Below are 25,404 nucleotides of genomic sequence, written 5' to 3' on the forward strand. Positions count from 1 at the left end.
TGGAGAGGAGAGAAGACACGGGCAGATGGGCTGAGAACAGAGTAGGGTAGCATCCTGGGCCTTTTTAATACTTGTCCAAATATTACTTCCCCCAGATGGGTGAGCAAGCTGTACAATGCTGTTCCCTCTACCAATGTCACCTTTGTCTCCTCTGGTTTCCTGGAGGGTCTTTGTCCCCACAAGGAGAGCTGAGCTGAACGTTCATTAGGGGTGTCTGCACACAAGTCTCTCCGGTGTGCTGTCACCTCTCTGACCTAAGTCCCCCTCTCCTTGTTTTGGTCTTCCCAGTGATGAACCTAGTGCCCAGTAGAGAAAGCTCCTCTGCAAATGAATCCACAAGCTTGTCATCGCTTCCCTCCAGCACTGGTCTGCCCTTTCTCAGCCAAATATCCACCTACCAGGGCATCCCACCTCTACCAAACCATCTCAGGTCCACCAACCCACACTTTTGTGTGTCAAACTGCACACTTCAATTGTGGCTACATTTTCACTATAAGTCCATCATCCCACTGGGTTGCCAAGTAGCAACTGTAGCTCAGGAATCAAGGGTACAGGCTACCAATAAATCTCAATTCCACCAGTTACTAGCTGTGTGACTCTGGGTAATTACTTTACCTCTCTGCCTTACCTATAAAATGGGGGGGGGGGGAATATTACCTGATCTTGGAATTATTATGAATATTAGAGGAATTAATGCACGTAATGCAATTCAGAACAATGCCTGACACACCATAAGAACTCAGATGTTAGTTGTCCCATGTCAAGCCTCTTCCACAAGGATGTAAACTCTTAAAAGGCAGCCCTTCCCTTCTCTGGTGGCCTGCACCCACTCACGCACGCTGAAGATTGATGGACCATAGGCTCTCTCCTAACTATGACTCTTTCCTCCATCCCACACCCATTCCAGAGCTTTTCACAGATGCCCACAGCAGGAGTCACTATTGAAACACAACTCCTATAGAAGCTGGCCAACCCCACAAAGTTCACAGAAAAGACAAGCTGTGTTTTACCACAGTCGTAGCAGATTAATAGGCTAGAAAACATGTTAAATCAGAAAAGCTACTGCCCAAAAAAGACACCACAAAAACTCAAAATAAATGCAAAATTTAATGGGGAAAAAAAAAAGAGTACAAAGTGAATGGAAAGGAACAAAAACAGTCAATGTATGAAGGAGTAAATGAATTAACAGGTGAAGCAGTTTTAGAAAAGCATGTTAACGTAACAGACGAGCAAGCCACACTTCCCTTGGGCCTCTTATCCAGTAATATGAGCCCCACTTAACGAGCACCCACACACAGACACATGGAAACATATATGCAGTCAGTCTGCACAATTACAAACCACCTCCATTCGGGTTACCCATCACCAGGGTAACCATTCATGCCGGTTCGCCTGAGACCGTTCCAGCTTACACCTGTTGATCTGGCATGATTATTAACAGGACCTGCTTTCACTCTGAAAAGTCTCAGTTTGGACAATAAATTACATGATTCTACCCAAAACCAACGTAGCTCATGAGAGACATGATCATAAATGCCAGCATGACCCCACTGACACTCCTAATAATGCTAAAAGATGATTCTGAAAAGGAGAGGCAAATCAGATCCTGACTACAAGGGTCACATCCCGGACGGGGTAGCTTGTTAAATAACGGCACGTTTTAAGCTCATTTTGTGCATCAAGGATTAATTTGGTCTCAGCTGAAGATGATAAACTTACAAACACAAATAGCCCAGGGAGAGAAGGGTGGCAAGGCTCACTAGAGCCGATGGTACCTGTGGAAGCAGCTCAGACCCCAGAAAGTGTTAAGAGTGACAGGTATCCTGAGAGATGCTGGGAAGCCCTGCACCCATAGGAAGGTAACCAGCCACAGTTCCGACCTTCCAGTATGCCCGAGCTGCAGCCCACAGGCTGTGGTGAATGGGTGGCAGGAGCTGTCCACTCCAGAGTCCCCAAATCGGCCCGTGAACCAGGAATCTCTGTTTCTTATATAACCAGCGAATCCTCTGGGTCACTGAGCCTCATCTTCAGAAATACATTAGCTGACAGAGGAGATCTTACAGGTCATGCCTCAGCCAAAATGAATACACTCTCACACATATAATCCCCCTAAAGTCAAGCCACCAACAGTCCACATGTGCCTTAGGTATACGCTGATTGGCCTTTTGAATGCCCACACTGAAGCCCCTTACAATCTGGATCCACCCCTGGTCACGGCATGACACTTCGAGCAGTTGCACTCCGGACATCCGTAAGACCTTCTCTGCTCCTGGTGAGGAGGACAAGGCTGCCTTTTTCCTGCTGTGCCTCTGGGGACACACACACGGCTCGCCCCTCCTCCCCACTCTGAATGGAGCCCCATCTCAGAAGGGCAGGACGAAGCCAGGACTTGGTCCCGGAAATCAGTAAAGCAGGCCAAGGCAGAAAGGGGGAAACAGCAATGGGAAGGAGGACAGAGGACATGAAAAACAAACGACCAATCCGACAATAAATTAGCGCGACTTCCCAAGGCTTCCGACTAGGGAGTGCACTAGACTGTGAGCTGCCTGAGGGCAGGGCTGCGTGTTATTCTGAGTACACTGTATCTAGCACAGTGCTCCATCAACATTAAATGAAATCCTTTCATCTACTCATTTTTTATCTATTTCATCACACCATATTCTCAGCCCTGATACTCGCAGTGGCTCGCAGACCAACAGGAACATCGGAGAATCAATACTGCCAGTACTTCCTCACAATGATCCCCTGAAGAACGCAGTGGAGGTGGGAAAGCTGCTTGGCTGGTAGTGTTTTCTCAAATAGTCCACATACATCAGACACCTTCGTGTCTTTGCCTTGTGAGTCGGCCAGGAAAACAGAAAACAACGACCTTGAGATAAAAAAACGACCTTTTCCCGGCAGAGTACTCTTTGCATTTGGAATATGCAGGATTGGTTTGGAGGGGGGGGGGGGTCTTAGTTGGAGTCAAACACTTAACACAACACGTGGAGTGGTCCCTGTGTATGGGTAGCACCTGTGGAGAACACAGACAACGGCTTTGGGCTGCTGTTCCATTTACGTCCACATTTAAAACACTGCATGGGGTCTCCTCCGTGTCCCACTTTCATCCATAAAGAAATTCCAAACACTGTCATCACAGGATGTTTATTACCCACCTCTCCCTAAATATTATAGGGATACTTTATACATAAGAAAGGTTTAGAGATATTTTTAGTTTTTAAAAAATGAGGGAATCTGGGTTACTTATGAAAATAACGGGAGAGGATATTATTTGTCTTTACGCTTGTGCCAAAATAAAAATTTAGAAGTATCTTAAAAGTTATTATTGAAATTAAGCTCTAGGTTAGAAAAATTAAACTGAGGGGGAATCGAGCGAATTTTGCAGCATGTATACCAGACCACGCGGCCACACCTAGGGCACCGCATGAGTTGCCATCTTGACGCTGAACAATTAGGCCGAGCATCGCCGGCTGGGGCCTTCGCTAGAGCGGCACATAACTGCTCCGTCAAGGAATAGTGACACTGTAAATGGAAGACCAGCCACTGGCTCTGAAAAAAATAAACCTTGTCAGTTTTGGATTCCAGCATTCATGGCTTTGACGTGTTTGCATAGAGAGGGTGGCCCACCAGGCCCAGGGCAGCCTGGGGGTGGGGGTAGGGGACAAAGCAAGGCTGTAAACACTGGAGTCTGTACCGGCTCCCAGTCCGTCCTCACACCATGTTATGGGAGAAGAAGGGTCACAAGGTGTAACTCAAGCAACTTAACACATGAAAGTCTAAAGTCCGCTCTTGACATGTAAGTCTGTGCGTGCGTTAACTGAAAAATAAAAATAAAACAAACAAAACAAAAACAGACACATTAAAAGATACGCAGACGACCAAATCAAACAGAAACAAAAGACAGCAAGTTGGCTGCTGGGAAAGGGCAGTCAGTTTGGCATTTGTGGCGAGCAAAGCAGAGAATTTGCTTTAGTTTGTGGCATTCCGGGCTGAGGGTCAAGATCTGATTGGGAAGTAATTTTGCAAAAATGGATTAAAATCTAAAGACTAAGTATAACCAATCAAAGCAATCCAACTCAGTGGTCATGAAAAACCACCCCCCACCCCGAAAGCGCTCCTCACATACCCCATTCCCCTGACCAGGACAAGAGGAAGGGGCACTCCAGGCCACCTCACCTACCCAACTCCTGGCCTCACAAGGCCAGCAGGGGAGGAGAGGTCTCTCCCGGAGGCCAAACTGACTGAAGCTTTCTGGCATGTCCAGCAAGCAGAAAAGACCTGTTTGCCAGACCCAGGCCACACTGGGAAGGCAGGGAGACCCGACACCACAGATGAACTCTCACCCCGAGAGCTGTGCTGGTGCCCTTGCAGCCAGCCTGCACCCCACCTCCTGGCCCTGTCCTGGCCACACGTCCGTGTCTTCAGTGTCTGAGTAGTTTCTCCATAGTTTATCTCCTAGGAGATTCTGCCTGTCTTTTCTGAAACAAGATGGCCCAGACCAAGCTGGCAGGGAGCAGGGCACAGTCTCTTTAGACGCCAACACCTGGGACGTAGACCCACACACCCCTTTCCAGGAGAAACTGGATTCTTAGCCACTAGCTTGAAACCCACAGAGATTCCAATTCACAGAGCCCCAAGGCTCACCAAGCCAAGAGCTGGACATGGGGCTGGGGCTGGAAGCAAACGCAAAGCAAAGAGCGAATTCACATGGTTGAGGGAAATGTGGGGCTAGGGTCCTCCCTGGGGACAGGCAGGGGGTTATCTCTGCCAATAGTGCCAGCAGATGGGGTAGGACACACCAGGAAGCAGGATGAGGGAGACTATAGAAAGGAGGGAGGGGGAGGGTCTGTCCCAAAGCAGAGGACAGGCCTTAGGAATAAGAACTAGCATTCATTCCTAAATGCCTGGCTTTGTCCCCCTCATCTCTCCCAGGGAGCAGCTCAAGAAGGTTTTTTTCCTCAGATGTCTCTGTGCTTATGTGCCCTGGGGGCTGTGTGTGTTGGATGACAAGTGCTTGAGTCTGTGCATGTGACAGGGCTGGAGTGAGAGTAAGACTGTGTGCATGGGTGTATGTGTGTTAGGGAATGGCAATACTAGGGGCGGGGAGAGTGCTGATGCCACAAGCAGCATCCCAGAGCCACGGCTGGCTACCCGCTGCATGGCCTTAACCACAAGCCTCCACTGCCACCAGGGAAAGAAGGGCTTGAACACACACATTCCCAAACATTCCAAGGAGACATGAGTGTCCAAGAAACTCGAGAATGAGGACAAAAATGGAATCATCTGCTTAGTTCCTCAGCTGACAAGCGAAAGATGGTATCTGACCCAGGCCAGGGGCAGGGAGAAGCAGGGATGGACGAGATCCCACAGCGTGATGAGGTACGGGACTCTGAATGAAGTAGTGTGGAGGAGGGAGACCCCCTAGGAACCAGGGCATCTGGACTCTGGCTGAGAGTATGGAAAGAGGCTTTGAAAAAGGCTGAGAAGAAATGACTCGGAGTTGCCCCCACCTGGCCAAGAGGTTCACTGCACTGCGGGAGGCTGGAAGCCTCCTGTCCTCCTCTCTCTTCCAACTCTAACTTCTACTTGAAGGGCAGCTCCTCTCTGGAGCAGGACTCCCAGAGCCCCTTCAGGGAGCTGGTGTCCTTCCTTCCACCAGGCAGTGAGCAGTGTGCCCGGGGGCCAGTGCTGCCTGGGCTCAAGCATCCACCTGCCAACCAATGCAGGTCCCACATCCACTGTAGAGACTGAGGGGGATGCACCACGCTGCCCAAGCAAAAACCACAGGAGATTTTGGAATCTGGAAATGCGGACATTCACGGGTCCTGCCCCTCTCTGGGCTTGAAAGACCTTCCCTGAGACCTCTATACCCTTTTAGGCCTGTGTGGCCCGGGCTTCACCATCCCAGTTCTGAGGGGGTGGCAGGAGGGGGAGAGAGAGAGAGAGAGAGAGAGAGAGAGAGAGAGAGAGAAAGAGAGAGGGGGACAGGAAGAAAGAAACAGAGACAGAGCCTGAGACAGAGCCAGGAAAGAGAGAGACAGAGAGAGAGAGAGAGAGGAATAGAGAATCGGGGTGGGGGTGGGGGGTAACAAGGGGTTACCTGTGCAAGACAGAGCATGCACAAATACCCAGTATCCTGAGATATCAAGCTCACCAGTGAGAAGAAAAGAAAGGAGGGCAAAAATGAAGTGGGAAAGCGGGTGGGACTGAGAGCCAAATGGTGACTAGGCAGAGCATGGGCGAGAACCGAAGTAGACTCAAGGAGCCAAGAGTAGGACAGAGTGGGTGCCCAGGAGGGAGCAAGAGCCAGCGTGGGCAGGAGGCCCACCACCTACTTCTTCTTGTCCTTGTCCTTCCTCAGAGGCTGCTGCGAGGTGGCGTGCAAGGCCTGGGACTGCAGGGCCTCCACCGCGGCCTTCCTGCGGTTGAAGGCGCTAGTCTCCTCCTCCAGCTCCCTGCGCTTCTCCTCCACCTTGCGCTTCTCCTCCTGGTGGACCCGCTTGAGGTGCTCAAACTTCTCGTGCAGCTGGGAGCAGAGGAGGAACAGGGGCTTCCTGTGAGCCTGGCCAGGCCCCGCCCTCCCTCACCTGGCCTCTCCCAGACCTGGAGCCCACACGTACCTCCCTCTCCTTCTCCTTCAGCTCCAGCTCTGTCTCCTTCACTTTGTTGACGAACATCTGCCTCATCTCTTCCTCCTTCCTCTGCAGCTCACTCAGGAACTCCTTGCGCTTGGCCTCGTAAGTCTCCTGCAGACTGTGGAGACGCACAGACAAGAGGCCAAGGGTGGGATTGCAGCGGGATGGGATGGGGCAGAGCCGGAGAAGGGGGATCACTTGGGCAAAGGAGGGGTGTGGGGGTGCCAGGGTCCCCACGCCCCTCCCCCTGGCTCATGAAACACCCCCCCCACCCCCACCAGGCACAGCTGCCAGCATGGCAAGTCTGGCCGTGGCTGTGGAGATGGGCTCACGCCCCACGCAGGATGTCACCTGAAGGGCTGGCTGTCACCATCGCTGTCCTGGAAGCCCATCTCCTCCAGCTTGCAGCGCCGGTACAGCTCGTAGTGCCGACTGTGGGTCTGTTCTCGGAGGTCCTCCATGTTCACTCTGATCAACATCTCCCGGAGCTTCACAAAGTCACAGTGGTTCTCATTCTCCACTGAAAGCACAGGGCCCGTGGGGTATCAGGTGAACACACACACAGGTGGGCACAGGGAGGAAAGGACACAGGAACAGCAGTCAAGTGTTCCAGGCCGACTCCATTGGCAGCACAGGCACTGGACAGTCAAAGGGAGGACACAGACCAGGAGACTGAGTTTAGGCCCACCACCTGGGGATGTGCTCCCTCTAGTCACTTACCCTGCACCACTCCCCATGGGTACTGCCGTGCTCGGACCAGCTTGTTCCCCACCTTCACCTCCTCAGTGCTGCCTACCACAGCGAAGGGCAAGTGCGCCTGGAAAGGAGCCCAAGTATGGGTGAGCACTGGGTGGACAGACTAATGGACAGACCCTCCCTCACTATCCTGGACCCCAGGGAAGGGATGCCACACCTGAACAAGGCGTGGCCAGATGCTTGCTTCCTGGCTCTCTTTTGGAGAAGTATCCTAAGGCCTCCAAATAGGAGAGCGGGCTGAACCTGCACCCCCATCTTCCTCACATTTGAGGGGTTCTTTCAGACCTTGGGCTCCCTAGGGGCCATTAGAAGCTCCCTCACAGGACCTGCAAGCCTGGCTTTCCTCCATGTTCCCAAGCTCTGGCATCTTACCTGCTTACTCCTACAGGTTTCAGTTCCTGCCCTGCATCCTTATCTTGTGAAACTTAAGCGTGGGAAAGGCCCAGCACCAGCCCAATACCCAATTCCTCCCATCTCCTGGCCGTAGGATGTAGGACTGGCTGGCTTCCAGATGCCCACCCACCCGTCTTTCCCGAATCCTGAAAATCCTGGGGAATCCTGGGGGAGCCAGAGTCTCTGGGGCTGCCACAGATCTATGCTGGCTCCAAGCCCCCTCTGGCCCTGAGGCCAGTGCCCAATGCTCACGTTCATGACTGCGTTAATCTCGGCAACAGCCTCATCATCAGTGGGAAACTGGTAGATCTGAACCCCATTGCTGACCAGCTCGCCCATGATCTTGATCTTGAACTTGTGGAGCTCACTCTTGGAGATGGTGTCAGCCTTGGCAATGATGGGAATAATGTTCACCTGCCAGGATGAGGGGTGAGGGGCAGCAGGTTAGTTCTCCCTGACTGTGGACAGCCCTGCCCAGGCCACATCCCCAGGCAGAAAGGCAGAAGGCCAGAGACATGGAGCTGCTCCCATGGGCAGCCCCAGCCTGAACCCAGCCACCTGGGGCCTTTCTAATGGGTGGTACCAATTGACTATGGGGCTTCTTACAGCCCTGGTTCCCTCAAACCACCATCTAGCCCTAAAAACTAGTCCTCTGGGCAAACCCAGCTTTGGTTTTTATTTATTTTTTTTATTTTTTATTTTTTTATTTTTTAACGTTTTTTTTTTTTGTTTGTTTGTTTTTGTTTGTTTGTTTTTTTTTTTTTGGGGACAGAGAGAGACAGAGCATGAACGGGGGAGGGGCAGAGAGAGAGGGAGACACAGAATCGGAAACAGGCTGCAGGCTCCGAGCCATCAGCCCAGAGCCTGACGCGGGGCTCGAACTCCCGGACCGCGAGATCGCGACCTGGCTGAAGTCGGACGCTTAACCGACTGCACCACCCAGGCGCCCCACCAGCTTTGGTTTTTAAATAAGAAATAATTCAGCTAGAAGGAAGGGGCTCAGGACCAGACTAAGGAGACAGAGCTCTACAGAAAGAACCCAGAGTGATGAGGGCCCACTGGAGCAGTAGGGAAAAGGCAAGAGAAAACAGGACCAAGCCCAGGAGCTATCTGCAGGCCCCTAAGCAGCAGAGCCCCTGAGGACCACAGTAGACAGTCACACTGTAGCCCCCAACTCAGCGGAGGACCATAAAGCCCATGGAACAAGTTTGGGGGGCAGGGTGTGTACCTTGCTGTCTAGTTTCTTCATGGTCACCAGATCCAGGGACTTGAGGGAGTGCCCAGTGGGCGTGATAAAGTAGAGGCAGACGTGGACCCTCGTGTCGTGGTAGTCGAAGAGTGAGCGGCGGATCTTCAGCTCCTCCTGCAGGTAGTTTTCAAACTGCGCATCGATGTAGTCAACTATGGGCCTGTAACTAGAGACAGCTCCATCACTCCTGAGGCAGGCACTGAGCCACAGGGCGCGGGCTGCACCCAACCTGCTCTCTGTAGGGACAAGCGGCTTCAGTCTGGGGTTCCCTGTCTGGGTACAGGTGGCTGACCCTGTCTCCTAACCTCCAAAGGGGTCCTTGGGACCTCAGGTGTTCCCCAAGAGGCCCTCCTCTGGCCCCCCATAGAGTGGAGGGCTTGCCGATTAGTGTGGGAGCAGCTAGGAATTAAGGGTGCTTGGGCAGAGCGTTAGAACCGAGCCCACCATGGGGGGAGGGGGGCGGGGATGAGAGTAGGCGGGGCCGCCCTTCCCGCCTCTTGCCTCTCATCCTTATTGATCTGATCCCCAAAGCCCACAGCATCCACGATGGTCAGCTTGAGGTGCACGTTGCTCTCTTGGAGGTCGTAGGTCTGGGGCCGCAGGCGCACACACTCTTCATGATGACTGGCTTCCTCGGTCTCGAAGGTCGTGTTGAAGAGCGTGTTCATGAGCGTGGACTTGCCAATGCCAGTCTCCCCTGGGGAGCAAGGAATGGAGGAGATGTCGAAGTTTAGAAACAGGACTGTCCCTGGCTGCTGGCTAGGATGGGTGGGGCTTGGGCACCTCAGCCTCCACACAGAAGAGAGGGGTAGGCCTCCAACTCCATCCCTCGCTGTCCCATCCCGAGGAGCCACCCCTTCTTGGTGGCCTCAAAAACGTGTGGAAGAAAAAGCCAAAAGGCTGACTTGGACATAAGCCATGGCTATGTGGGATGTGAGAAATGTTTCCTCAGGGTGTGGGGAAGAGGCAGAGCCAGGCAGCTGTGGGATCCACTGGACATTAGCCTCTGCTAGCCTCAATAGGACCCATCACCTGCTCTGCACACCATCGTTCCTGGGCTGGGGCTGGTCATGAGCCAGGGTCTAAAGCCATCAGTGGCCTCCTGTTCCAGCTAGCTTTATCTGGTTCAGGACAGGCTGCTTCCCGAGGGGCACCCACAGCCCAGCAGATGCCAGGGCTTAGGCACCTGCGGAAGGTGTGGCAGAGCTCTTTGTACCGTTGGCCTTGAGACCCATGGAACCTCCCAGAGCCTCCCTGTTTGGGGCTGTATTTGTTCAGATGCGTGCCGGAGCTCTCGCATGGTATTATAATAGGACAGTCTTGTTTACCATAGTGTTCTTAATACACAGTAGGAACAAGAGTGAATGTTTTAAAAATAAACACACAATCTAAACCTCTGTGATAAACACTCTCAGTTTACAAAGCACTTTCACAGCCCTGATCTTGTTCACTCTTCGAGGCAACTGGAGTCAGGCCCCCAATATCTGTCCTTGACCCTGGCAGAGACACCAATCAGTGCCTTGCCATGACCCTCAAAGTGTCTCTCTGCCTAGGAGGTCCCTTGTAGCTCAACAAGTGGACAGGGCACAGAGCTCCATCCCCTGTCTGAGGCTGCCCCCTGGCCAGACTATGACACGTACCCACGCAGAGGATATTAAAGCTGAAGCCCTGTGTGACTGACTTGCTGACGAGCTGGTCCGGGAGGCTATCAAAGCCCACGTGGCCACCAAGGGAGAGGCTCCGGGGCTCTGGCTCTGCATTCTGCCAAGAGAGAAATAGGGCAAAGCAGTGAGCCCACCGGGGAAGAGGGGCCACGTGGGGAGAGGCTAAACCCCAGTGACATGCACCACCCCTGCCCTTGCCAGAATTCTCAGCAAATCTCAGGACACAGTGTGAGTCTGCCAGAGCTCCAACTCCAGGACAAGTTTCCACACAGGAAGCCCAATGTGCCTCAGGGCCCCCGATCCTGTCCTAGAAAAGGGCTTTCACCCATGGCTCTTCCCTACCTGGGCTGGCAAGCGATACCTGGGCCTGGGGCGTCTCCTGGCACAGATGGCCCAGAGAACCATCTATCCTGGCTGCCATCTCTGAGGGTTCACCAGTCCTCCTGCCCAGGAAGAGGCCCCAAATGGTTCTCCCATCTTAAATAAAGATTTCAAGAGGCCAAGGTTGGAGGGTGTGTATGTTCCTGTAGCCCCCTCTCAGACCTCACAGACACTCCTACTGAAGCAGGATTCAAGCAGAGGCAGGCCTGGTCTGACCCCCTCACACCTGTTCTCCATCAGGGGGCCCTCCCTCATTGGGCTGGGCTCACAATCCTCCATGTGCCCCCCTTGTTCGTCATATACCCAAGCATGGAGTGCACAAATGGGCCCTGCTAAAGGGGCTGGTGCTCCCTCACACCCACCACTGGGTCTCAGGGCTAGTGTCTGAGGCATTGTGACTGAGGCTTCATCCCTCCTGCCTCAGCAGTGTTCTCTAGGGATTTCCAGGCTCTGGCTCATACCACCCTCCCACACCCATTCCAGCCCTGGTTGTTTAGACAAAGGATTCTGGATGAGAATATGGAGGTCTGGCCTCAGGAGAGAGGCAGGCAGCAGGTCCCGAGTGAGCTAGGGCCACTGGAGCTGGCCCACAGCACTATAAAAAGAAACCAGCAGGACCCGAAGCAGAGGGTCAAAGTCAGACTCCAATTTGTGCGGATAGTTTCTCTGCTTCCCTGGGAATGGGGATAAAATGCTGTCCTCCGAAGGAAGGTTCCCAGGCTCAGCCTTCCCTGGTTTGGCCCTCTTAGGGCGCTGGCACAAAACAGCTCCAAGTTGGGCAGAAACACGTCTCCTCCATTCTTGAGCCCCTCTGCCCTGACTGCCCATTAGAAAGAGCAAAGATGGGGAAGGGCAGTGAGTGTGAGTACCATCCTGCCATCCTGCCCACAGCTCCAGAGGGGAGGAAACAGGCCCAAATGGAGGCAGCCCTAGGAGCTACTGCTCAGTAGACAGTGTGTGGCTACCAAACAGTGGATACACTGGGTGCCTATCCTCCTGCAGAGTGATATCCTCAGCACCTGAGCACATTCTGACTTCTTCATAGCTGCAGCCTGTTGACTTAGCCTGAACCCCTCCAACCATTCTTTCCTCCCCACCAGAGCCCCTGGCACACAAACTCCACCCTCTCTCCTTGACTAATAATGTTCCCCCCGCATCCCCACCCCTGCTTAGTCACTTTAGCCTTTTATCAATGACAGCCAAGTGTGTGCCATGGCAGCCTAGACTCCACATGGACCCTCTGGGCAGTGGTACTATCTCCTCAAACAAGTTGGGGTTACCCCTAAATCTGCTCTCTGATAACGTTCTCTGTGCAGAGCCTCTGCTCTTACAGCTGACCCTTTCTCCATATCCCCTGTCGCCAGGGAATCGTGTCACAACCTCCCCACTCAAGCCCAGGTTGCCCCCAGGGCTGCAAACATAAACCAACAGAGAGGCCCCAAAGGGAGCTTCCTCTCACTGGTGCCCACATCAGAAACAGTTAATGGAGCATAGAATGTGCTGGGTCAGGTCCAAACCCCACACACTTGGCATCCTAGGCCCTCACGGTCTGAGGCCTTCCTCACAGGCTCGGCCAGGTTACCTCTGAATTTGTTCTCCTAACAGAGTCCGCTTCTCAGGACTCCAGAACTCACTCTCCCTTTTCCCCGGCACCTGCTCTGTCCTGGCTCTATACACCTACATTCCGGACCCCTCACTTGGCTGTGACCCCATTTCCATGCACTATTAGTCGTCCTTTCTTTATGCATCCCGGTTCTCCAATTCTTCCATAAGCTCCCTGAGGTTGGCTGCAGGCGGGGGGAGGTCAGGCTTTCTGCTCTTCCCACCCTCCCACCACGATGCCCAACATGCTAGACAATGCTGCCATTTATAAACTACTGAACACTGTCTTCAACTGCTGTGGCATCAGGGGCATCTGCCCACCTCACACAGAGCTTCATTATTTAGTCTCGGTTCCACCTGCTCGTGGCAGCTTAAGGATCAAATGGGGGACAGAACAGGGAGTCTAGAGCATTTCTCTCTGCAGGCGAAACAGAAAATCTCCAAAATTTAAGGCGTGCTGTGCTTGCAGAGAAGGCTATGTGTTTATTCATCCTCTTCTTCCAAGGGTGACACAATCAGGACGCAATCCAACATCCTGTAGCCTGCCGCCAAAACCCATCCCGTCAGCTGTGTCTGGGAACCACACGCGCGCGCACACTCGGCCACAGAGTCCTTGCACAGAGACAGAGGCCATCCTGGTTCTGCATTTCCCCCACTTCCTCACAGTTCCAGGCTTCAAAGGCTCAGAGCAGCACTCGGATGGGGGCTCTTGCAGAAGTCCACCTATCCTCACTCACCTGGCCCTGGCTGCCTTCAGTCACACAACACTGCTCCCTCTGGAGAAGTGTGTGGAGTACAGGGAGGTGCTCATCCCCAGATTGCTGTCCAGGCTGCACTCTGTCACTCCAGGGACCACAGGGCTGAGGCAATCAATGCCTGCTCAAGAGCCTCAGGGACCATGGGACTATTGATCTCTAGGACATGTGTGCACACACACATGCATACACACAGAGGAGTGGCCTCTGGTCCTGAGGAGGGCAGATTGCTGTTCCCCCTTCTCAGGAGACAGATCTGACTTCCTGACTCTACCGAAGTGTGACTCTCACTAATGCTAGCCTCTCTGATCCTATATGTGTAATCAACAACATGTGATCCAAGGTGTGCTGCTCACTACCAAGTGCCTGGACCAGGTGTCTTTGCTGACCCAGCCTAGGAGCAGCCAGCAGCCCCCAAAGCATCATCAGCATGTCTCAGTTAATACACATCAGAAAGAAATTGCAGATCTCCCAATGGCTGCCTGATGACCCTACAAATGCCCTGCAATTTGCAGCTAAGACCTCAGCTCCAACTCTAAAGGTAGGTCCTAATAGTCCTGAGCCAATCATCAGCATGATCCCATGACTGGCTACGTTACAATCAGGTGACCCAGGATGAACCTTTATTATCATCTTATAACCATTAGGGGGGCTGGAATAACACTAAAGCCCACTCAGAGGACAGCAGCACCAAGAAAGTCACAAAAAACAGAAAGCCAGTCTCTGCTCTACCTCTGAGCTTTTCCCTTTGCCCCCCGCCATATCTCCCCTTTACTGCTTCAGCTAGTTGAGTGGGTCCATCCAGTCCTTGCAAATGAGGACATCTTGACTGCTAGGGTTTCCAAAGTGAGACTCAGAATGCAAAGGAACAGAGAGAAAGCAAGGAGCGTAAGGAAGGGAAGGAAAAAGTGTAGAAAGTAAAACGTCTCAGTGTTTACAACCAAAGGAATGAATGAATGCCAAATGATGACACAACACCTCACTGAGGACCACCCTGTGTGAACTAAGCCAAATGGTTTACGGTCTCCTACACAGCCCTTCCCCACCCTGTGTGCCTGACACCAATATAATTCCCATTTTACAGGTAAGGAAACTGAGGTGCACAGACACCAGAAAACAAGTCGGAGCAGAGCCAGGATTTGAGAGTAGCCAAGCCCTTGCCCTAAACCACCGTACTACACTACCTCCCCTATTCTTACAAGGCCCCTGGACTCCTTCATTCAGTCACTCAGCACACACGCGCCAGTCCTGCCTGCCAGGTGTGCCAGGCCCTGGGATGGCTGCCAAGGAAAAAATGAGGACACCAGATCCCAGACCTCAGGGGCTCAATCTGACGCAGTTTAAACTCAAAGGGCTACAGAGGCCAGGCAGGTAATGTAAATGAGTGAAGAGGAAAAAGTACAGGAATAACAACAACAATGGCACTAACAGTTGTCAAGAGCTTACCATGTATGACTCTGAATGTCATCTGGCCCACACATCAGCCCTATGAGGTAGGCTGTAATATCACCTCCATCAGACAGATGAGACAATGGAGGCTCCAAGAGATGAAGTCATTTGCCCATGACCACAGTGCTCAGGAGGGTGAAGCCAGGATCTGCACGGAGACAGTATGACTGCAAAACCCATGCTTCTAGCCACATCACTCCGTGGCCTGCTGGCTGAAAGACCTGCTGACTTGGCTGAGTGTGGGGTCCCTCAGGGAGAGGTTAGGAGCGCCAGGGAACTGCAGAGCCTGTGCTCAGTCCACAATGGCCGTGGTTCTGCAACTCCAGCCAACTGTGGGAACGCAGGCCCAGTGCTGCCAAATCTTAACGATTTTTCCAGAGAATACACAAATCTAGATTTTTACGTGCAACGCCCTAATTCTGAAAGGTTGGCAACCAACACAAACTGAGCACACCACCGGGGCCCAACACAACCTGTCTGAGGGGTGTACCTGGTCCGTGGCCTGACAGTCTGCAATGCCGTGTCTGGTAGGAGAGTGAGGTAGAAGGACAACACACTCGTGTCTCCATTCTTGGGGCACGGAGACCCGCAGGAGAGAGCTCCGCCGGAGAGAGCTCCGCCGGAGGGGCCTTCGGCTGGACAACTCACCTCCCTGGCCTGCTGGCTCAGGGGGCTCCAACTATCCTCAAAGCTCCAGAACAGAGTTGGCAGCTCTGAGCCCTACATACACAATGGGAAACTCCACAGGACCATTATCCCCTCTCTAATCACTAACAAGCTTTTGGCTCCTGAGCCAGGCCCCAGGCTTCTGTGTCATCATTTCTTTGGCACATCAAAGACAACAACCAAAATAATAACTGCTCAGGCCGGCTGCATTCCTCCATGCCCGACCATCCAGAACAAAGTAGAGAATGGCATTTTGTTATACAGCCCAGTGGATAACTAGGACGTCATCTTCCTGACCAGGAAACGCTCGCTCCGAGCTTTCTGGAGCAGCCCTAAATGCCAGCCAAAAGGAGATACTTCTTTCACCATGAAGAGAGGTGGGTTTGGGGGAGAAACCATGTCTGATGGCTTGCCCACACAAAAACAGGATTTTATCCAGAAGAAATTGGAAATCTGCTGAATGTGTGAACCAACAGAGCCAAAGAAGCTGTGAGTAGATAAAGAACCCTGAGATCAAACCTCCCAAACTAGGCTGGTCTTTGGGATGGGAAGAGAAACGGTAGCCCACTGGAAGTGCACCTGACTCCTGAATCCTGGACAAAGAAGAGCTCCCCATCCTAGGCCTTCCACAGAGTTCTCTGGTGCCTCGGTCTTCGTACAGTTTTCTCCCGCAGGCTCCTAGGCCTAGAACCCACTGGCCTAAGCACCCTGCTAGGCAAACAGGAAGCCCACTTGCCAGGAGAGCTCCAGCCCTAGGGAAGCCCTATTAATTGTTGAGCAATGGACCCACGAGTCATTGCGCCACTGGGAGCCTTCCCCACCCATGTTCCTGGCACAGACCATCCAATCCACAGCTCTAGCTACTCTAAGCAGCCTGGGCCTTAAATAGCCAGAGCAGAGGCTGCTGGCCAGAACCCGTGGTCATAGCACAACTGTCCTTGAGTCTGAGAGGAATCCTAGGAATTTTCCCAGGAAAGGCTTAGGCTCACATCCCAGGATTCCACAGCAAGCCTCTAAGCCCAGGTCAAAGGTTACGGGAAATAACCAAAGGGATGTGTGCAGGAGGGCAGGGGGTAGGAATGTTGCTATCCTGGGCCAGAAGGGAAGGATAGAGGCAAGATACACCTATCCACAATCAAGGGAATACCTAGGAACAAAAGCATCTCTCTCCTAACACAGCAAAAAAACCTGGGGAGGAGAGGTGCCTGGGTGGCTCAGTCAGTCATTAAGACTGACTCTTAATTTCAGCTCAGGTCATGATCCCCGGGTCATGGGATCAAGCCCCACATCAGGCTCTGTGCTGAGTGTGGAGACTGCTTGGGATTCTCTCTCTCTCTTTCTCTCTCTCTCTCTCTCTCTCTCTCTCTCTTTCTCTCTCTCTCTCTCTCTCTCTCTTCACCTCTGCCCCTCCCTGCTCATGCATTCTCTCTCTCAAAATAGATAAATAAACACTTAAAAAGAAAAAAAACCTGGGAGAAGACATGAGCATAGACCAAGCAGCACGGTGGCAATAACAGCACCAAGGTAGGTAGGCCCCAGGAGGAGGCCACCATCACTCTCAAAAGGCCAGTCACCCCCTCCTGCATCCTGGGAAGTGAAGGGACTTTGGGTGCAAAACTACTCCCAGGAGCCTAAAGCCACCCCTATACTCCATTCTCTCACCTTCCCTGTCTCACTAACAGGCACTTTCCTCCCTCTTCATGCAAATAGAAAGCCAGGGCCACTGCTTAGTAATATGGGATAATTTGTTGCATACTTCTCATGACAAAATCAGATTTCCAAGAAGCCATAAGAAGTTACCAACTTCTGGACCCAACCAGCTCGCTCCAAGCCTAGGACACATACCTGCTTAGACTGTGTTGTGCTATCTGAGAAGGAGGGGTCCATCCCACCATGGAGCAGATAGGAGAGACACTCTGGGCCTCAGAAGCTACTGGAAACTCATGAGTTCATACTGTCCCATTTGGCTCAGGGACTCCAGCAACAGCTCCCAGTGCTTTGCAGTTGGGAAGCCATAACTGATCTGGACATCACTGGAAGGAAACAGACTATGTTCCCAAGTGAATGAGACCCCACCCTTAGAAGGGGGAATGGGGACAGCAAACATGACCCTCCCCCTCTCCAATCCCAGGATGGATGCCGGTGCTGGGAAGGGGCAGAGAAATGCAAGGGCACCAACAATGGCCAGTGGATACTCAGGGCTGCTGTATTATAATTGTCTGTCACTTGCTCCATTCACGCCAGCACCAGGTTAAGTATCAGGCTTGCACCCTGGCCCCACAACCAGGTCTGGAAAGTGGACTTGAGTCCATACCCAATGGTCCTTCTGAACCCCAGGCCCCAGGGAGCCCAGACCTAGGAGGTCCCTCAAAGAATAGTTTGAAACTATGATCTGAAATAGACCCTAATTCCCTCCTCCCCTGGTTCTATCCCTCTAATGTGTCCTCCAGCATAGGGGCCAAGAATTGCCTGGAAGCCATGTGCTCTAAGGACGAGAATATCTAATTGCCTCAAGACCACCCAGGGCAATTAAAGTGAAGTTACAGGGTAGTGCCTGGGTGACTCAGTGGGCTAAGCATCTGACTCTTGATTTTGGTTCAGGTCATGATCTCATCATTCATGAGATCGAGTCCCACATCAGGCTCCATGCTGATAGTGTGGAGCCTGCTTGGGATTCTCTCTCTCCCTCTCTCTGCCCCTCCCCTGCTCATGCTCTCCCTCTCTCAAACAAAACAAAACAAAACAAAACAAAACAGATTAAAAATAAATAAATAAATAATATCAGATATCTTAAAAAAAAAAAAAGTGAAGTTACAGCCAAGATGTCCCTTGCCCTATTCTCCACCACCTCTTCCCAACCATGGTTCCTCATGTGAGTCCTGAGGATACAGATGGTCCCAGCAAAGAACACTCCAGCTCTATCATGATGGCAAACTGCCCTTAGAAAGTATCCTTTCCCCATGTGCCTGTGTCTCCCTCCTGACCTACACAGCTTCACATTGGGTTGTCTGGCAAAGTTTGAGCCTTGCGAGCCATGCCTGGGGATCTCAAGACCCGTGTTGGAAGCACAGGGGCAGGAAGGCTGCAGAGGCTGCAGGGGACACACGGAGGCCAGTTAGCCCTCAGGCCCTTTGCTCTGTCATCCTGCAGTTGCTCTCTTCCAGTAGCTGGACCCGAGCCACAGAGACATTCATGGTAGTTAATGCCCCAGTACGCACCTCCACCTAACCCATCTTAGGGCCCCAAATTCAGAGGGCTTTACCTTCTCTGTCATCTCAAGGGTTACTTGGGTGCTGGGATTGGGTCTCAGGTCCAAACTTGCCAATGGCCAGAGACTGCCATCCTCACCCAACCACAGGCTGCTGGTATCAACAACCTGATGGGCACAAAACATCCAGAGCCCTCTATGCCACCCAAAGCTTTTCACAAAAGTCAGGCCCTGGGTCAGGGCCTCCATCCATTTTCTCATCTTGTTGGCACTATAATTAGGCTCCTTCTTGCCACCTTTTCTGTTCCGAGCTTAGTCAGTCCCTTATCATGTGCTCCCTTGCATCACCAGTGCCTTCCCACCAGCCTCCCTGCTCTGACCCATTCCAAACAAGATCCCAGGCAGACCTTCCTAGAGTTGACATCCATAGCAAGGCCCGCTGCCCATGAGGGTGGTGGGACAGAGCTGCAGCCTTGCAGGTGGTGTTCACTGATGATCTCTCGACACCACCAGGGCACTGAGAGCTTCGCAGACATTCCTTGCTGTGCTCTCATTTCTCTCTCAGAATGGCTCAGCAAGGAGGTTCCTGGCCATTTTTACAGGACAGGGAGATACCAGTCCATGAAAGAGCCCTACTGCGTGAGAGGGTTGCCTCCCACACCCCTTCCCACCAGCTTTTGATTCAGGGAGGGAAGAGGCACTCCTTGGATAGCCTGCTTCTTGGAGAAGTGTCAAGATTACAGGGGTGACAACGGAAGTGACAGATGGTGCTGGGGATAAAGCAGAGATGGCGGGGGGGGGGGGGGGTTGGGGGGGATGACTGGCTGGGAGGAATGCCAGGCATGAGGCTGCCATGCTCACGCTTCTTCCCTCTCCCCCTCATAGCTCCGCATTCCCCCAGCTCTAAAGCCTCCCTTGCCCTGGAGTTTCAGCCCTGCCACATGAGATTCTGACAGAAGGAACACAGGAGATGGCCATGGGTGCAGGAAAGTCTGGAACCCATTAAGGAGTCTGGGACCTAGGAAGGAGGAGGAGCAGAACAAGAGTGGACAGGAGTTGGACTGCTCAAGGACAGCAAGAGGCAACAGAAACTCCCCAGAGCGCTGTCCCAGACATACACGCCCAGGAGATGTCAACCCTAACCCCGTGGTTGACCTAGGATTGAGCAGGGCTAGACAAGATGTAAAGGCTACTGATCCTGTTTATATCATGCTATGTGGGCAATAGGAACCCAGCACATAATGACCTTGAAGTACAAACTCCGTATGCTCATCTAAGCTCCAGAACGGGACAGTTCCCAGGCCCTCCAGGGCTGGGCTGACCACCAAGCCAGCCTGGGGTGGGGGCTGGGAGGCAGTGTAGACCTGCCAAAGCTCAATCAAATCATAGCCTCATGGTCAATGCTTAACACCAAAATCAACCCTGAGGCTGGGAGACATCTAAACAGATCTCCAAACATGCCACAGACTGCAATTAACCTTCCACAAACTCTTTGAAGAATATTAGTATGGTTGGGTCCATTTTATAGCAAGATAAAGAAATGATTTTCCCAGGATGACAAGCCAGGAGAGCAGAATGGAGTCCAGACTCTGAAATTCAGGCCAAACCCCACCCAAGGTCTCCACCCAAATTCAACCCCATACAAGTCCTCCCAGGAGGCTGCCGGCTCAGAGCATGGAGGGTGTGGAAGGCGTCCACCCAGCCAGCTTAACCTGACATAGTCACCAAGGCTCCTGGACAGCCATACATACCTGAGTCAGTCCTGTCTCTGTGCCTTGGCCCACCATGGAGATAATACCCGAAATCCTCACAGAAATGCCAGAATGGGAATCTGAGGGAAAGGCCTTTTCCATTCCACCTCCTGGAAGTGCAATCAACTCCCTCAGCTCAATTCTGAGGACAATCTCTGGGTGTGCAGTGACAGGAGCCCTAGGGAGGGGACCATGGAATGGAGCAAACTCATTTTCTGCTGCCTTCCTATACAGAGGACCAGTTTCTACCTCCACATGGACAGTAGGTATCATGTGACATTTATTATGTCCTTATCACATGCCAGACCTTGCTCTACGTACTTCACCAGGATTCTCTTGCTGAATCTGCCCAATAACCCGAGGAGGAAGGTAATATTTTCATCCCATTATATAGATGAGAACACTGAGGAGTTAAATAATTTTCTCAAGGTCACATGGCCAATAAGTAGTAGCCTAAGATTCATATCAGACAGTCTGATTCTAGTTACACTGCATACCGCTCCCACCAGCAAGACCAACTGTTAGGGTAACCTCTGACCACAGACAAGACTCAGACATAACTTTCTGGTCAGCTGGACACAGAAAATGTACACAGACACACATGCACAGATGCACAAACACTGCCAGATCTCTTGGCCTCCATCTCATCAGCAGGTCTCTTAGGATTCAGAGACTGCCCTCCTTGGGTACATAAATTCCAATTTATAGTGCAGGGGTGAGGTAAACCTCTGATTCCACTCCTCCTGTATATAAAGTTACTTAACTGACACAGCGCCCCTTCCTCAACGGGAATAAAACACCTCAGTCTAGAATTATGAAACTAAGAGCTCCTGCTTCACTTATGCATATTTCCAAAGTAGACCAACAAATGTATTTTCAGATTAAAGGGAAAATTTACATACACTAATTCAGATGACAGTATTTATAGCATTAATTACATAAGTCCTGACTCCCTTATTTAGCCCCAGAACCAATTCCTTATCGGTCACATAGTCAACATTTCCCCCTCCCCCCCAACAGCTCTGGGCCCTCCCTCCCCCTTCCCGCCGACCAGGGCCTCACATGCTGGCAAGAGGACACAGCTTCCTTCACTGTCACAGCCCAGCCTCTCAGACACACCCAGATCCAGCCTCAGACACCAGAGGACAGGCAGACACAATCCCCAAAAGGCTCCCCTCCCCCAGGTGAATTATAAACACCTTTAGAAAGTTGGCTATTGGTGGGCTCAGCCCTATAGAGACCCCTGCAGGGACCACCCGAACCGAGAGCACTGCAGAACGCATTCCGACTGGGGCCCAAACAAACATCCACTGGGCTGTATCCAGAATCGCTGGTTCCTGGGGGAATGGCTGCCTCAAACCAGACCACTGAGGTGGGACCTGACTGGAATCGCACCCGGGATCTGAGCGCTTAGGCGGGGAGTGGGGATGGGAGAGGAGTGGAGGGGAAGGCAAAGAAGGCCCAAGGTCTTCGGGATCCAAGTCTGCAACTCATTTGAAAGACTCCCTAGGATCCTTTGGGGTTTCATCTTCACAGTCTGTGCCCATCCAACAGCACCTGCGCGGCTAGGAATCTCCCCCCCCCCCCCCATCAGTTCAGAAATACCCCGGGAGATGTGGGGATCCGGAGGATCCTGGATCCCCCCGCCCCCCCCCCCCTCCCCGGCCTCCGCGGCTCCTGGGCCCCCAGTCTGTCCTCGCACCTGGTCCGAACCAGGCAGGTATTTATTTGCTCCTTCCCGCGAAGGGGGTCTGTCTCTCGTGCGCCCAAAGGGGACGCCCCCTCCTGACGCCCCGGGACCCCGCGCTAGCTTCTCGAAGAGCTCGTTCGGGTGTCCCCGAGCTGACAGCCCGCCCGGCGCCCCCCGCCAGCTGCAGGGCGGCCCCTTCCCAGCGCCCCGCGCCTCTCGCGCGCGCCGCGGCCCGGCAGGGCCCTCACCGAGAAGCGCTCCAGGTCAGTGGCCGCCATGGCTAGCTCCGCACCGGGCGGGCGGGCCGGGGCGAGCACCCGGGCCGCGACGGGGACCAGCCGGCTGCGGGACGCGCTCCGCCCGGGCGGCTGCGGCTGAATGGATCCAATATGGCCACTTCCTGGAAACTCCCCTTGGCGGCGGCGGCGGGAGAAGTCGCGGAGCCGCCCCCGCCCCCGCCCGCGGGACCGGCCTCCCCTCCCGGCCCCGCCACGAGCGCAGCCCGAGCCCCACTTGGACGGCCGGGGGTCTCCGCGGCGAGGCGGGAGGTGCAAGCTGCGAGGGCTGCTGGGACTTGTAGTCCGCGAGTTGGGGGTCCGGGAGGGCAGTGCCTGGGGGGCCAGGGGCCGGTGCGCGTGTCTCTGGGAGGCTGGGGCCGAGCCGGGGTGGTTGTGGCTGGGCCCCCGCGCGCTAGGAAACCAGTTCCATGGTGAGGACAGTGGGGTGCTGCGTGCGCCTTAGGGGTATCCCCGACCAAGCCGCCTCCACCCCGTCCGAGGCTGCAAATGCGCTGGGACCACCGAGCAGAGTGTCGACAGGCTACTTGCCGCCTCAGCCTCGCACTCCCGTGCCCTAGGCCCCACCTGATGCTCTGGTCGGAGCCAGGGCGGGACCTGGGGCGGGACCCGCGAGTCTGCCCAGGCGGCCTTCCTGGGAAAGGACCCAACCTGGGGCTCCTGCGAGTTGACTCCTCGCAGGATGCTCTTTTCACCTCGATGGTCAAGGCACCAGAGTGCAAGTTCTCATCACCCTGCTTGCCCCAGGGGCTTGGGGCGACATAGTAGTGGAATCTGGGCTCTGTGCAAAGATGATGACGGATCCCAATGCATGCACATTCTCTCTGCTGAACTCACTATTGAAAATACACACAAATCTCAGAAAAATAACACTTCTGCCCAAGTGTTAGCTTCAGCCGGCTCTCGTCCTTTTCACTGACTAGCCACACAAAATTTAGCTCCAAGTCATCTAAAACGCTCCTTTTTCTTTCCTCCCCTTCTGCCTCTCTGTTCTCCCTTTGGGAATATGGCAAGGTTTGCCTCCTCTGGCCTCACCTCGGGTCATTCCACCCTCCATACCTCCTCCTCACCACCTCCAATATCTTCCTGAAAAACAACTCGGCCAGTCCCTCCTACTCAGAAACTTGTACTGACTAGAGGTGCCCAAAGACCATATCTGGACTTGGAAAACTTAGTTTTAAGGGGAGCTCCCTTCCTGCCCCTTCCACTGGCTCACAGGGAGGTAGGTGACTTTCTCTCCCCAAAAGGGCTTTCTCCTCTCTTCTCTCCCAGGCAAATTGTAGCTTGCCACCAGAGTGAACTGAGTCCTTTCCGACTCAGTGTGTTTTTCCTTTGTTCCTCTCTATCATGGTGTTTCACGTGCTGTATAGTAGTAATCTACAAGAAATAGGCAGGGCGGTGGCAAAGTGAGGTGGACAAATGACAAGCCACCTGGGTTGGAATCCTGCCTCCAGTCCCTAGCTAACTTTTTAACCTTACATAATTAACTGTTCCTCTTTTTCGTCATCCTAAAAATAAGAATTAGAGTACTTATGTCACAGGATTAAATGAGACAAAATAAGTCAAGGGCTTTAAACTATACTTGAGGGGCACCCAGGTGGCTCAGTTGGTTGAGCGTCCGTCTTTGGCTCCAGTCATGAACTCACTGTTCATGGGTTCAAGCCCCAAAGTGGGCTCTGTGCTGACAGCTCAGAGCCTGGAGTCTGCTTCAGATTCTGTGTCTCCCCCTGCTCTGCTCCTCCCCCCCACTCCCCCGCCTCACGCTCTGTTTTCTCTCTCTCTCTCTCAAAAATAGAAAAAAAGAAGAAAGAAAGAAAGAAAGAAGCTATACTTGAAATAAAACGCTTAATAAAATGTCCCTCTCTAGACTATAAAAGCCTTAATGTCAGAGCAGAGAGACAGAGAGAGATGAGATCAATGTTAAATTGATCATCCTCAACCATCTCTGCTGTTTCCCTTTTTTCCACCATAAGTGGCAAGAAATCTTTCCCAAATGCCATTTTCTGCATCACAACTCCCTGAGATCTGCCCTAAATTATCTTTAAAATGATCTTTTTTTCAGGGCACCTGGGTGGCTCAGTCATTTAAGTGTCCGACTTAGGCTTGGGTCATGATCTCGTCATTTGTGAGTTCAAGCCCTGCTTCAGGCTGTGTGCTGACAGCTTGGAGCATGGAGCCTGCTTCAGATTCTGTGTCTCCCTCTCTCTCTGCCCCTCCCCTACTCTCTCTCTCTCTCTCTCTCTCTCTCTCTCAAAATAAAATAAAATAAAAACATAACATTTTTTAAATGATCTTTTTTCCCTTAGTTGGGCATGTTTCAAAATGTCTACATCTAGTAGTCCCAGCTGATGGCCATGAGAAGGAACAACCCAGATTACAGCTGACTTTCTTCTCTTGGGATATGTTCACTTGACTAGGGGAATTTACATCTACTCCCCAAACCCTGGATTTCTTTTTCCTTTCTTCCTCTTCTTTTTCGTCTTCGTCTTCGTCTTCTCCTTCCCCTTCTTCATCTTCTTCCTGTTCTCTCTTCTTCTCCTCCTCTTCCCCCTCCTCTCCCTTCCCTTCCCCTCCAATGCTACTACTGGTCAAAACTACTGAAGGAGTAAGAGTTACCTAAGGGGACACAAAGATGAATGCAACAGTCATTTCTCACATGAGCCAAAGTGTTATTTTTTTGGCAACTTTTCCAAGTGTTCCTCAAATTCCTCATACGGAGAAGTGCATAGATGGAACACACACACACACACACACACACACACAACATGGTCTCACAGTTAAATAACTGTGTGTATGAATGCTGAGTTCCATACAGGGGAAAAAAAAAAAGATTTCTGTAGAGGTTCTTAGATCTTTTGATAAGCCAGTATGCATTGTCACTACCTGAGAGGTAAAAGGAATACGCAGCT

General features: G+C 52.6%; 1 protein-coding gene across 3 annotated transcripts; it reads right to left on the minus strand.

The window, feature by feature from the left end:
• Positions 1 to 1,088: 1,088 nt before the first annotated feature.
• SEPTIN8 (septin 8) lies at positions 1,089 to 22,621 on the minus strand. 3 transcript variants are annotated; one of them, XR_007151657.1, is made up of 11 exons: positions 22,448 to 22,621; positions 10,674 to 10,794; positions 9,535 to 9,730; positions 9,013 to 9,199; positions 8,037 to 8,198; positions 7,356 to 7,452; positions 6,987 to 7,155; positions 6,621 to 6,753; positions 6,336 to 6,526; positions 4,344 to 4,503; positions 1,089 to 3,817 (listed from the first exon to the last, which is right to left on the minus strand). XR_007151657.1 is itself a non-coding variant. In XM_047856689.1 (11 exons), exons 1-11 carry the CDS (start codon positions 22,475 to 22,477, stop codon positions 3,814 to 3,816), a joined length of 1,425 nt encoding a protein of 474 aa, XP_047712645.1. In that variant the 5' UTR covers positions 22,478 to 22,621; the 3' UTR covers positions 1,089 to 3,813. The 3 variants fall into 3 exon arrangements, 2 of the variants coding, with proteins under 2 accessions (XP_047712645.1, XP_047712655.1); XM_047856689.1 differs by having other exon boundaries at positions 4,344 to 4,478; XM_047856699.1 differs by lacking the exon at positions 4,344 to 4,503.
• Positions 22,622 to 25,404: the final 2,783 nt, after the last annotated feature.

This window comes from Prionailurus viverrinus, chromosome A1 (genome assembly GCF_022837055.1).
Source record: "Prionailurus viverrinus isolate Anna chromosome A1, UM_Priviv_1.0, whole genome shotgun sequence".
Taxonomy (NCBI): Eukaryota; Metazoa; Chordata; class Mammalia; order Carnivora; family Felidae; genus Prionailurus; species Prionailurus viverrinus.